At 38.3% G+C, this 14,779-nt stretch overlaps 1 protein-coding gene across 1 annotated transcript in view; it reads left to right on the forward strand.

Annotated features, from left to right (window-relative positions):
• The window catches only part of LOC124595019 (coiled-coil domain-containing protein 40), a 384,638-nt gene that overhangs the window by 309,448 nt on the left and 60,411 nt on the right, over positions 1-14,779 (forward strand). Inside the window, exon 9 of the mRNA XM_047133570.1 lies at positions 13,456-13,630. Within this exon, the coding sequence (XP_046989526.1) occupies positions 13,456-13,630 (175 nt within the window). The remainder of the gene's footprint in view (positions 1-13,455; positions 13,631-14,779) is intronic.

Consider the following 14,779-nt stretch of genomic DNA (forward strand, 5'->3'; position numbering starts at 1 on the left):
TCCTATAAGAGACCAGGCATTTAATAGCATTCGAGCTGTTGAACCAGCATATGTGTTTCAGTAGTCCTCGGTAACAAAGCGGCAGTGATAGCTAAGCCCATGAAGTTCCACTGCTCCAGCTCTGTACAACTGTTGCAGCTGCAACAATGGTAGAACTCAACATGAGTAGCAATAACATGAGTATTGCAATGATAATTAGAAAGCAACTGACACATTTGATCAAAAGAGAGACTGGTCGTTTCCTGATGATGAGCTAGCTGGCACAAAATGTGATAAACATGAGGAGAAATCCATGACAAAAATAAAGTATTTCACTAGTTGCAGTCAGTGACTCCAAAAGCTTGAAAATTTTGCTGAAGGTGTTTTTTCTATGCATCCAAATCTTCCGCAGAATCATCATATGGAGGAAATGATGGGTGTTGCATCAACAGCAGTGAGAAATTACTCCATGCTGCTTACATCCTGCCTATAAGATATGCTCTGCTCCAAGGAGCTCACAGGGAGTGGAAGACTTGGTTGTTGAATTCCCTAAGAAGATAACTTGGTCATTGGTTGACAGCCAGAATATACAAGAGACATTGTACAAAGCAAATGTTGCATGACTTGGAGTGTAACCTACTGTAAAAATGCTATGTACTCATTTGTGACAGAAAGTGAATACATATATAGCAAAGAAGAAGAGTCCGAAATCATTCAGCAATTGTTGGTATCTCAAATAACCTTCCAGATTGACACAGGCATTGTGACGGAGGAAAAGGAGTCTGAAGCCAAGATACCTGGGTCATGGTACTTCTGCAACTACTTCCAAGTGCCAGAAGGTAAAGTTTGTAATCTAAGGTGATCAAAAAATATACAGAAATGCAGGTTAAAAGTACATGATACATTTAATTTCAAATTATACATTACAAACAAAGAGGAACTCAAATATTTTTGGAGAATAAAGAAGAAGAAATGAAAAAGGATATTTGATGTGGAAGGTAGTAGGCCTGGAGTTTACATTTAAAAAGATAAGAAAGTTGTGTGGTCAGTGAGTACATTCTGGAAGGTATTGGGATACACTTTTCAACGCCACTGGCACTATGCAGGCAAAATGATGTGCCAAAAGGTTATTCCACCTAGAGCCTAGGAATTATTCTTAAGGTGACTGATATACCAGTACTGAATTGACTGCTGGGGAATATGTCCATAGGTGTAGAGTGTTTTATTCACATATTGACAATACATTAATTGATTAAAAGGGAATGCATGTGAAAGAATGATGCATCAAATATGAAAATTTTTTATTACAAGTCTGATCTTATTTCTCCTTAACAATTTTTTTTCACTAACAACATTGTAATAAAGTTAATGCCAACAGGAAATTACTTTCCAACTTGCTAACTTGGGACAGTTAGTTTTGCTTAATAAAAGAAAACATGCGTATTTTAAATGGCTTGTTATTTAAGAGAGAAACAGATATCCACTTATGTGAATTTAGACTTTCTCGACGAATGTTGATGATGAAGTCTTCTTGGGTTATCAGCCAAGTCAAGAGGTTATTCTGTGGCAACATTTCAACAAGTTTCCTATTTACCATCTTCAGGTGAAGATGAGAAGTAGGAAACTTGTTGAAATTTTGTTGCAGAATGATCTCTTGATTCTGCTGATAATCCGAGAAGACTTCGTCACCTTACATATGCATTTGCTGTGAGAAATGTTTCCTTAACCACCAATCTCGTTATCTTTCACGAAATTATAAGACTACTGTACACAGCTTTTTTCAGTATTATGTGAATAATTAATATCCTTTTATTGAGTAGTACAGTAAAATTTATTTTTGAGAAATGTTAGTAACTTCACTTTGCTGAGGGGAAGGACTGGCAAGGTACTTGACTTAATTTATGACATGCTAACAAAAAAAATTCACAGTGATTAAACAGTCCAGTCACATTAATGTAACCACCACCTATGTTCCATATCAACATGCAGTAACCACTCACAGATGGCAGGTGGCAGTGCTAACAGTGGAGCAGCTATAAAATGTATGGAGGAGATGTGGAAACAGTGCAGCCATTGTTGTACTGCAGAAATGAAGTGATTTATATGACCTCCAGATGGCCATGATCATTGGCTTTTTGGCCAAGAATGGAACATTTCCAAGAAGGCTAAGTTTGTAAACTGTGCACGGGCTGCTGTGGTTAAAGTATACTGTGCATGGCAAAATGGCACTATCGAAAACTGGCACTGAGGCAGTAGTGGAATTTCAGGCCACAGATGACAAGGTGAACAACAGCTGCAGAGATGTGTATGGGTGAATAGACATGCAGCTGTTCAGTAGCTGACCGCCCAGATGAACCAAGGGGCTACAAATGACTGTTCAGTGAACATTGCTGCTTATGGACCTCCACAGCAGACACCTGGTCCGTGTTCCTGAGCTGACAGCTGTTTATCGGCAATGATGGCTAGAATTTGCAATCCAGTACCAAAATTGAATGTCTACTAAGTGGCAACAGGTGGCCTCTTCATATGAATCACATTTTTATTCTCCATCACACAGATGGCAGTTGGTGTGTATGGCATGAGATGCCTGAAAGCTAATACCCTGTATGCATTATGGTCTGGGGAACATGTTTGTGGCATTATCTGGGTGATCTCGTCATTCTGGAAGGTAAAGTGGATCAACACAAGTACACATCTATCCTTGGGGACCATGTCCACTCCTACAGGCAGTTTGTTTTTCTTTGGCATGATGGCATCTACAAGCAGGACAATGCATCATGTCACACAGGTTGCAGTGTAGGTTCATGATTCAAAGTGCACCAGGATGAGTTTACTGTACATCGGAGGCCCTCAAATGCCTCAGATTAGAATCTGACAGAGAATCTGTGGGACCAGCTCGATTGGGCCATTTGTGCCATGGATCCTCAACTGAGAAACCTATTGCAATTGGCCATGGCACTGCAACTCAACACATCATCTTCACAGTGAGTAGCAATCTATCCTTTTCGAAATATTGTTAATATACTTGGAAGTTAGTTACAAAGATTGCTGACTAAAGTGGTATAAGTGGTACGTAGGGGATGAAAACAAGGTAAAACTGTAAAACCGGACTGTTTATTTGTAAAGCAAGAGTAAGGACATCTCAGTGTAATAGGTGCATAAGAGGAGGAAGTATTGTTTCAAACAGGTTGCTGTGACCTTAGGAAACAGAGTAGGTGTACCAAGGAAGGAGGACCCCACATCTGTGTTGAGGTAAGGGAAGGATTTGGTACACTGGTATACAACCTCTGTACTAAAGGAGAAGTGGTGACAGGAAAAGAGAAGAAATGTGCCTGAGGAGAGAGATGTGAATGATAATTTTGATACAGGTGAATTATTTAATATTTGAGATTAACTCCAGTGCTGTGCTGAAGGAAAGTTGTCTGAGTTGTGGAAGCTTGATATATGTAATTAAACAGTCAATTATTGAAGGTAAAATAGTGTCTTGAGTTTGTATGCTTGAAATGATGGAAGTTAGGAGATAAAAGAATTATGATGCACAAGTTAATTCTGCTTATATTGTTATGAAGACCACAATGTAAAATTATTCTAGAATGTGTCCACCACCGTACCTGACTGGACAGCTGGACAGCATGCCGGCTTGTCATGTCAGGGGGGGGGGGGGGGGGGCTGGTTTCATTATCACTGTAGAAAGTTAAGGAAGCCAGACTCTGCTGTGTTCTCATAAAAGTTGAATGTTTTAAAAATTCCTTCTTATAATTATTTCTAGAAAGAAAATTATTACAACTTTATTGCAGTAGCATTGAGAGGCAAATGCTGTGGTGACAGAACAGAATTAGGTGAGAAATGTAGGCACATTAAAACAAATGTACTGTAGAGGACGTTAAGGTCAAATATTAGTCATGTTATGAAAATATTGTGTGCAAGGATAAGTGCATTGTCCTTTAATTACAACTGATACATACACTCCTGGAAATGGAAAAAAGAACACATTGACACCGGTGTGTCAGACCCACCATACTTGCTCCGGACACTGCGAGAGGGCTGTACAAGCAATGATCACACGCACGGCACAGCGGACACACCAGGAACCGTGGTGTTGGCCGTCGAATGGCGCTAGCTGCGCAGCATTTGTGCACCGCCGCCGTCAGTGTCAGCCAGTTTGCCGTGGCATACGGAGCTCCATCGCAGTCTTTAACACTGGTAGCATGCCGCGACAGCGTGGACGTGAACCGTATGTGCAGTTGACGGACTTTGAGCGAGGGCGTATAGTGGGCATGCGGGAGGCTGGGTGGACGTACCGCCGAATTGCTCAACACGTGGGGCGTGAGGTCTCCACAGTACATCGATGTTGTCGCCAGTGGTCGGCGGAAGGTGCACGTGCCTGTCGACCTGGGACCGGACCGCAGCGACGCACGGATGCACGCCAAGACCGTAGGATCCTACGCAGTGCCGTAGGGGACCGCATCGCCACTTCCCAGCATATTAGGGACACTGTTGCTCCTGGGGTATCGGCGAGGACCATTCGCAACCGTCTCCATGAAGCTGGGGTACGGTCCCGCACACCGTTAGGCCATCTTCCGCTCACGCCCCAACATCGTGCAGCCCGCCTCCAGTGGTGTCGCGACAGGCGTGAATGGAGGGACGAATGGAGACGTGTCGTCTTCAGCGATGAGAGTCGCTTCTGCCTTGGTGCCAATGATGGTCGTATGCGTGTTTGGCGCCGTGCAGGTGAGCGCCACAATCAGGGCTGCATACGACCGAGGCACACAGGGCCAACACCCGGCATCATGGTGTGGGGAGCGATCTCCTACACTGGCCGTACACCACTGGTGATCGGCGAGGGGACACTGAATAGTGCACGGTACATCCAAACCGTCATCGAACCCATCGTTCTACCATTCCTAGACCAGCAAGGGAACTTGCTGTTCCAACAGGACAATGCACGTCCGCATGTATCCCGTGCCACCCAACGTGCTTTAGAAGGTGTAAGTCAACTACCCTGGCCAGCAAGGTCTCCGGATCTGTCCCCCATTGAGCATGTTTGGGACTGGATGAAGCGTCGTCTCACGCGGTCTGCACGTCCAGCATGAACGCTGGTCCAACTGAGGCGCCAGGTGGAAATCACATGGCAAGCCGTTCCACAGGACTACATCCAGCATCTCTACGATCATCTCCATGGGAGAATAGCAGCCTGCATTGCTGCGAAAGGTGGATATACACTGTACTAGTGCCGACATTGTGCATGCTCTGTTGCCTGTGTCTATGTGCCCGTGGTTCTGTCAGTGTGATCATGTGATGTATCTGACCCCAGGAATGTGTCAATAAAGTTTCCCCTTCCTGGGACAATGAATTCACGGTGTTCTTATTTCAATTTCCAGGAGTGTATTTACTTTGAATTGATAATCATAGTGATACATTCACAAGGAAAAGCATAGTTGATAATATAAAAAGAAAACATAGGTACCTTACAGACATTTGACATGTGAATTAAAGCAAAGTAGCTGTATTTACTATTCCAGAAGAGTTATGTATATACGTACATATTGTTACCTATGGATGAGGTTCATGAACAAAAAACGATAAAACAGTTTTTTGTTTTATTTGCATATGGAGAACCATGCCAAGGGATGACACATATCTTCAGGATGGGATAGCAACTACAGTAACTTTGTAAAAGGAAGTACCTGCATGGCATAAATACAGAGGAACTTCAATTTTACATTCTCTGATTTTACATTTTTTGCAATTCTAATCCATAAATTCGAAGCCCATTTGAAAAACCCATAAGATCAATGCTGAAAATTCCCTGATTTTATGTTTCTTCTATGTATGGTTTACCTTGATTTTAAGTTCTTATTTGACGTCTCACTTGACTACCTATGGACATTTGATATGACTGAACAGGTTATAAGTAGCTCAAAAGACAGATGGTTAGCACCATGGGTGGTGGCAGAATTAAGGGAATATTTTAGGCCATTGTGGAGAGGAGAGATGTGAGAGAGGAAATTCTGACATAAGCCATGATTGGTGTTGCAAACACAACTTGCAACATTTTGATTCACTGTGCAATTATGATACAACTACTGCTAGGTTGCAGCTGTAATGTAAAAGCAAGACAGTTGAAGCAAAGTGTTCCGGACTGAGCCAATACATTAAAAAGGGCCCCAGCTACCATCTTTTGTTGCGCCACTTATAACTCAAACGCATCTTTTTGCATCTACTTCCGATGTACTGTATTCAGTAACAATATCAATCGTCAACCTTTTAAATTCAAACTCTGAGTCTTGAAGCATATGCTCGGTCATAATTGAGGAAACGTCACCCATTTCTGGCTAGTGAACTCTTATTGGCTGGTGACTTGTTAAGTCGCCCAATAGTCTGCGCAGCCACAACACCACCCTAACACATGTAAAATGAGCTCACCTACTGGATGTACGGAGAGGGGGAATGGCTCTTCACTGATGAGAGTGCAGGTAGGGGTGAAAGCATTTTGTGAAGGGCTGAAAATATACTTTTTGTGTGGATGATGTGCTATGACAGAGATGTCACCTGGAAATAGAACAAGGATTTTGCAGTAGCATATTTTAAAGACTTTTGTGTTCAAATGTAACATGATACAGTTGCAACAATCACATACACTACTCGTGAATATACTTTACACCACACACTGTACATCGTAAAGATTGGCAGCAGGGCGTGGAATGAAACTGCAGCACTGTCAATTGGAGAAGTAAACTTATTTTTTTACATCTCTGTTTCTCTCATCAAGATTAAAATAAGACTTTAACTGTGGTGAACATATGAAGTGTGGCTCATAAGAAAAGCACTTAACAATAACAACAGTAGTGACAAAGTATGTCATTAAGCAGATGTCTGCATTTATGCTTATGGCTAACTGCTGTGTTGTTTTTGGTTTTATTCAACATGTTCATCAACTGTTGCTTTTTCTGGGTGAACACAAAGGATCATCTCTCAAAAACGTGTGTTTTGAACATATAATTTGTAGTCATAGTGTGTCGGAAAACAGCTTGATTACCGTGTACCCAGATACCAATTTTTTGATAAGTTTTTACTTGCTCTTACACATCTGTGATTTTTTTGAGAACTGATGAAATTCATTACTACACATTATCGCACAAACATTTTATTGTACATTTAATTCCCTTCACTAAGTATCAAACCAACTATTTCTTTAGAGGGGGGGGGGGGGGAGGGAGGGAGGGAGTGCAAAGCAAACCCATTTATTGATTTCATCTTTCAGCAAAACCATTAATAATACATGCATATCGATAGTGTGGGAAGGTGTGTTAGGTAATCAGCACTATGTTGTTCTACAGAGAGAAACAACTCATTAATACTAATAAGGACCCAGTTGTATATGTCATGCTCATGAAAACAATTTTGTTGCTTTAATTTTTTAAAAAACATCATTTATCTGGGAAGATATTGTTCCTACTTTATTCCTACTTTATTTTGAGACCATTTATGAAAAGGAGTTCATATTTACTGTAGACTGCAATATCAATCAGCCGGGGAGAAACCTTTTGTTATTATCACTATTTTACAAACACTGTGCATCATATCTTAATGGAAAAAAGAAAAAACATTATTTGTTTGAAAAAGAAGAAGGCATTTACTTTGTTTTTATTAGACTAAAAAATTTTACATGCAATTTTCAAATGCAGTTTTCCTTCGGCAGTTCAGGAAACAGATTCTTTCATGACATCCATAAGATTAATTTTTCCAGTCCTGTCTTGATGAACATGGAGCAGGAGTAGATGGATGAATCTCAACTGAGTCATTGTTGATCTGAGGCAAGTTTTAAGTTGTCTCAAGGCGCTGAATGACCTCCCATAGGATGCTGATGATACTGGAACTGTCAGAATCAGGGTGATGAGGCAAATAACTTCCTGAAAGAGTTCTTTAACCCTACCAGATTCAGCAATAAGTTTTATTGCAATAGAGGATACATTACATGGTTCTATGTACCAGTCATAGTGGTTGACATCATTTTGAGCTGTGCATGAAGCCTATCCAGGTTAAAATCAGTTGCATGTACTCCAAGCAGTTTTTCCAAATGTCATGTAGATGGGGGAGTGTTTGGAAGGTCTTAATAAGTATCTCTTCAAGATGGGACAGCCGCTCTTGGTTGAACCTTTGATCAATCTCATTCAGGAGATCAAAATATCAAACAAATCTTTCCTAAATTTTCATTCTTGAGGCAATTCTTTGAGAAGGGAACGGATGGTATTTCTCTATGTTGCAACTGCACTGGTATTTTTCTTGGCCTTGATATATTTGGATCTTTCATATTTAGGTTTTTAGAATAATCTTTGGATTTCTCTAACAGGATATCAAATGCTTCCATAGTCCTAAGATTTGCCAGAGCTACTTTTATAACTTCTACAGAATGTTTCACTCTAGCTGCATTAAACTTTGGATTCTGTAGAGGTCTGGCCAGTTCCTCATACAGTCCAAACAATTCGGTTGCTACTGTTATATAAAAAATAGTTCCAAACTTTTTGAGCCTCTTCACATAGGCATGCAGGCCTGACTTTCTTTCATCTCTAACTGAGCTGGGTACAATCAATATTTCAGTCACCATTTTCTGGACCTGCTCATAGTTTTTCCTGAAATGTGTCAAAGATTTTATTCAGACTGCCAATTGGGTGGGACACATTGGAATCAGTTGTTGAGCTGTTGGGTTTGGATTCATCTCATTGACACCAGATGGTAGCACAACACGTGCATACATGTTTTTTCCCGTTTTTGCTGACTGGAATTATATTTGAGATGTCTTTCACAGTTACCAGTACATCACACAATGGCTCAAAGCTTCTTGAAATTTCCTGTAGTGCCAGATCCAAATGATGATTGCTGCAGTGGAAGTAACAACTCTTTGGCTGGCCTTGGAGGAGTATTTCCTTCACACCTTTGTTCCACCTAGACATATTGGTTGCACCATCGAAACAGTGAGCATGTAGAAACTCAGTTCCTAGTGACAGTTTTAAAGGGATGTCTTTAATGGTAGTTGCCAGTGTTTGCACCTTGGAGTCTGGCGGACTATATAAACCCAGAAAAAGTTATTTTATTTTGAGCATCTCAGGATCAACACAATGTACACAGAGAGTGAACTGCTCCTGCCCAGCCACATCCATCACTGAATCAGCCATAATTCTTTCTTGTAAGTCTCTTCAACTAGTATTACTGTTATCATATTGAGACTGACCACTGTCATGGGTAATGCTAATACAAATGATCTGAAATTTTTTAGTGGTACTGCCACCTCCAAAAAATTCCTTGATATATTTTTGTGACATTGTACAGTACCACACCTAAAATAACAAAATAGTAATAATCGTACTTAAATATCAGTAAACACAGAAAGTTAATGAAATGTTAGATACTGAAGTTTAAAAATGATGCTACAATTCACTAATTCTATGTGTTGCAAGTAAGAGGAAGCACTGTAAACATTATTGGACATCCATATAGTGAATCACCAAATAGGGTGCAAATCAGAACTTAAAGCAATACTGCAGTGAAAATGGAAGAACATTAACATCAGACATAACAAACAAACTTGCACAATTCACACCAAATAGATTGCGACTGATGACTTAAAATAAAATAAAATAAAAGATAATGTGTACTACCATATTTGTTCAGTGATGAACTGCCATATAAAGCACTGTGTTTTTGTGTTTATTTGACATTCAGCTTTCAGTTGTTAAATTGATTAAATTGATTCAAGAAAACAGAACAATGTTTGTACCATTACATGTAACATTTTTGATGAAACTGGTGTGAAATACAGAGAATTCAAATCTTGTTTTCTGTGTACAAATGCTTGTCTCAGTGGCTGTATAACAGGCAAGTATGAAGCCACACTCGCAGTATATTAAAACTTCTTGCCAGAAGCAACTGTATATTTTTACTTGCTGTTGTTTTTGTGACAAGTTTTATTGTGAACACTGACTTGCACTATAATACTGTATTTTTCCTTTCATAAGCTAATGAAAGGCATTAATATACTTCCATGGTGTGACATATAAAAATATCTCAGTATTTATTGTACAGACAACTACCCATTTCTTTGCATTATATTATTTGCTGAAAACCTTGTTTCAGTACCTCGAACTGTTTATGTGTAGTGACTTGTCACGTGGCACTCTACTTGATGTGCAGAAACTTACCATGTGAGGCATATCAGCAACACATATAATCCATTTACTCGTCATTGGAAAGGTAAAGCTTTCCTACCACGATAAAAATATTACTTTGGTATGTTAGCTTCAGTTGGTATGCTGCAATGCATGAGCTAAAGAGCACAGAACATCAAATAATCAGTGAAGTCGTTCTTCACTTCAAGTTCTTCAGATTACATTCAATGAGTTATGGTGCTTCATTTATCAACATCATAAAAACTATGACTAATAACAAAGAGGTAGCCAGTTCACGGCCAAGCATGTGTTTTCAGCTAAAATATATCAAATTTTTTATTAAATCACATGAGAAATGCTGCACAGTGAGAAGAAAAACCCCATGCAAATCCAAAAACAGTTTTTTTAATTTTTATGTGCAAATAGTAAAGCATTTTCTGAATAAACTAATTTCAGAAAGGGATGTAGCTTTGCCTCATTCATATAAAACAATGATCCATTTGACTGAAAATTCGCTTTCTGCTTTGGTTTCTCTGGGTTGCAAGGCAAGAAAAAGTTTTCCACAAACAGTCTGCAACAGTAATATTGCGTCTATGAGCCAGAGATAAGAAATTGCGATAATTAATCTGGATGATAAATCAGTGCATACTAGACTTGAGGATAAAATTATCTATAATGCCACAGTAAACTGAGGGCTGTTTTTAACATGAAACACATTCTCTAAGGAGTAACTGTCACAACTGTTTTGAATTTTTATTTGGTCCTGCCAAATACATATTGCACATAGGGTGTACTAATAATATAGGACATGTCAAGTGAAATAACACAAAATTATGTGAGGATTTTATATATCTTACAAATACTTATTTTCTATGAACTATTGATTGAGGACAGTATATTGATTGCATTGCTTAACTACTATCGCTGAGTAGACTATGAGAAATATGGACCCTAAATACTGCAGCAGGTGTCAAATCATGAATGTATTATGTATTCCTATGAGACATAAATGGGGGACATTTCTAACTAGTCAAATTAATTAAAATTTTCATTCTGAAATGTGAATGTAGTGTGTGTTATGAACTGTGAACTTGACAACAACTTGGTATATAGTAATGTTCCGGAACATACATCTCACTTTTCGATCCTGCAACAGCAGTGAACTTTCTTTTGCTGTGGAATAAATGGATGATCTACGTACACTGTCATGATGCCTAATTTCAGGACAAGCTGCAATGGGTTATGGAGGGATTTTTTTGCAATACTACACATAGCTCAAATGCATGCATCCAAATACTATTTTGAAGTGTGGGGGCACTGCCCCTCCTGCCCCCCCCCCCCCCTTTCACCCCTGTTGATATGCCATTACTTTACTAAGACAGATTTTATACAAAGTAGTGGAGAGGATTGCAATTTTTAATCATATATGCTAGGTACATGTGTTCTTGCTCATATTTTGAGGGTTTTAACATTTTCCTCAATTCTGCATTTTCCTCAATTCTGCATTTTCCTCAATTTTGCGTTTTTTGAGACTGGACTATACGAAAATGTAAAATAGCAGCTTCACTGAATAAGAGTTAAACTGGAGAAACATGAAATCCTTGGAGTTAATGTGTGAAATGATGACAATGGATGTGACAAATGAACTTTTTATTACACAGTCATTTTGAGTCTTTCCTTTTATTTATATATTTGTATGTAGCAATTTTAGTTGGATATTCTTTTTGGACATTTGATGTTACCTGAAGGTACCACATAATTATTCAAGAGAAGTAATTCCTGCAGCAAGGAGAGCACTGACGAGATGAATTCTAGTACTGCTGCATCCAAGGCATTGGTCAGCTAAAATAAGAAGAAAAGCAGAAACATTAAATGTCCATTGAGTGAAATATGCCAAACTGAACAGAAACACTACAACTTTACTCGTTTCAAATCAGTCTTTTTTATCTGCTCAGTCTATTTGAGTTTTGCTCATTCTTGAACAACTTCATTTGAATTATTGTGCATATTCGTTTCATGGGAATAAAACCATTGTCCAAGGTATTTTCTGTATGATGTTTCGTCTTCCATTGCTAGAGATACCATCAAAGGCTTTCATGACTCAGAAAGCTGTTACTGATCTTCTTTGTCTCTGTAACAGCTTTCTGGGTCATTAAAGGCTCAGATTATGTTGCTTTAATTGGAATATGAGTTGTTAGACAGAGAATTATGCCTTGGTCCATGGCCTGATGCCTATAAAACAAATATCAGCGATAACTCAAATGCTGGCCTTGAAAGCCTGCATTCTATAATTTATTTGAATTGACAGTATCAAAGCTGTTTCTTACATCAGTGAAAAAGAGTTTACATTTTATAAAATTATTGAAGCTTTTACAGCCACTCTTTGATGTGTTGCCTTTTGGCAACTCATTCTTTCATTATCATGTCAGCACTCATTAATTTGCCTTTGCATAGTGATATAGATTATTCTGCAGCATTGACCATGCATAGCTTTTAACATTTTATTAGTGTCATTTAAAAGGATTTTAGAAGCATATAATAATAATCCCCCTCATACATGTGTGCATGCATCTATTAATTGCAAAAGTCTTGTTATTCTTATGTCTATATGAGCCGAGTGTTCCACATTCATGCACATGGTCCGTAAAAAAATTATTTGTGGAGACTGTAGAGCTTTCAATGGCCACACAATTCCCAACTCCTACACTATACCTAATGTGATTGATTTTAACAGTAACATTAATAATGCTAAAATATTCTGCATGATAGACTGAGCCAAGGCATTTTCCCAGTTTATTCCAGTTTACCACAGTAAGTATTGGGCAGTAAGTAACACTAGTATTTTACATAGCATTAATGATATTAAATTGTGCTTAAACAGAATTTTTTTTTGTAAAATATTTTTTTAAGTAATAATTCCATTTGGTTTTCCACATGATGATATTGTTGTGGAAGTTAGCACTCGCCTTTCAGCTATTTTTCTTTTCTGCTGTCTCTTTTCTGTTTTAAACTGTTTGTGTTGCTACATCTCTTCCATGTTCTTTAAGTTTAAAAGTTTGGATTAAAACATCTGAGAAATCCAAAAAAATTGAAAATAGTTATGAAATATATTTAATTTGTTTATTGAATTATGTAGCAGCGTGATGGTATTCGACCCTCTCTTCCTGTTTTGCTCTTAAGTTGAAATGAAAACTTATCTCTCAGATATACAAATACCTAGTTTTATCTGTTCAGTTTGAAATGTGTACATATTTATGAATCTATAATAAATGCAGTTATCGTACTAACTGCAGTCTATTGACATTTTCAGGGTCAAGAGGTAACACCATATCAGTTAAAAATGATGTCACTTCAGACAGCTATTGATGAAACAGAACAGAAGTCTGAGCATTTGCAGCAAGTGTGGATAAGACAGCAGAACAGAGTTGTGAGTTTGTCAAAGAAAAGAAATGAGCAGCAACATCAGCTGAATATATTACAGAAGCGTAAGTAAACATATGTAAAAATAAGTATCTTATCTGAAAAACTTTTGTTGGGTCATTGGAGATAGAAGAGAAGGGAACAGAATGAATCTTATATTTTAATTGTTCAACTGGTCTAAAAATCTTTAGACAGAGGGCACAAGATATGTTTGAATCAGTGTGAAGGAAATAAATTAATTATAGGCTTGTTTAAGGAATCATCCTGGTGTAAACTATGAAAAATCTAAATTGATACAGCCAGTTAATGATTTGAACCCCTCTCTGATTGGCTGCACATATTTCATATTTGTCACAATAACAATGCATGGCATGAAGGGATGAGAAAGGGGGGAATTTTGGGGTATTGTCTGTGCTCACAATAAGGCTATTATATGATTTTTTTTTAAGTACCGTGCTGCACTCTCAACACAGGAATGGTTGTATCACATTCCAAACATGATTTGCCAGACCAAAGATGCAACTGCTTCAAAACCTTGATGTCATATGCAAAGGTAATATGTTCTCTGTAGAAGTTAAGAGCACCGACCAACTAACTGGATCTTTTGTAGGGCTCAGTGAAAGTTCATGCACTCGTTACAGAGTAGTGTTTACAAAATGTCACCATATTTTTAAAGAGAGGTAAAAGAAATTGTGTGACATACATTCCTGAACACCACAAGTTGTTTCAGGAAATCCACAACAGAATGTGGGACAATAAGGAAAAGTTTTGGATGAAATGGGAATGCCCAGTTACTGCTTCACTGTGAAATTAACATTGTTAGCTTTCTTGTGCAGAAGACATGCTTTCTTGTGGCCCAAGATTTTCTATGTTTTTATTGTGATGTACTGATCCTACAGTTTTTATTGTGGTGGCACACTTGTGTAGAAGGCACCATAAAATCAGCCAAGTTCAAAACTGTGCATTTCACATGTTTATCTACATACATAAGTTGACTTCATGTTATTCAGTCTGTACATTGAGCAAGCAGTAACAAAAACTGAGGACAAAGTTGAAAAGGGAATTAAATTTCAGGGAGGTGAAATAAAGACTCTGAGACTTAACTGATGACATTGTAATTCTGCAGATTAAAGAATGAGACACTAAAAGTATGTGGTAGACAAGTTTTGGTATTTGTCACCAAAATACCTCATGATGTAAAATGCAGATTGGTA

Source organism: Schistocerca americana, chromosome 2 (genome assembly GCF_021461395.2).
Source record: "Schistocerca americana isolate TAMUIC-IGC-003095 chromosome 2, iqSchAmer2.1, whole genome shotgun sequence".
In the NCBI taxonomy this organism is placed as follows: Eukaryota; Metazoa; Arthropoda; class Insecta; order Orthoptera; family Acrididae; genus Schistocerca; species Schistocerca americana.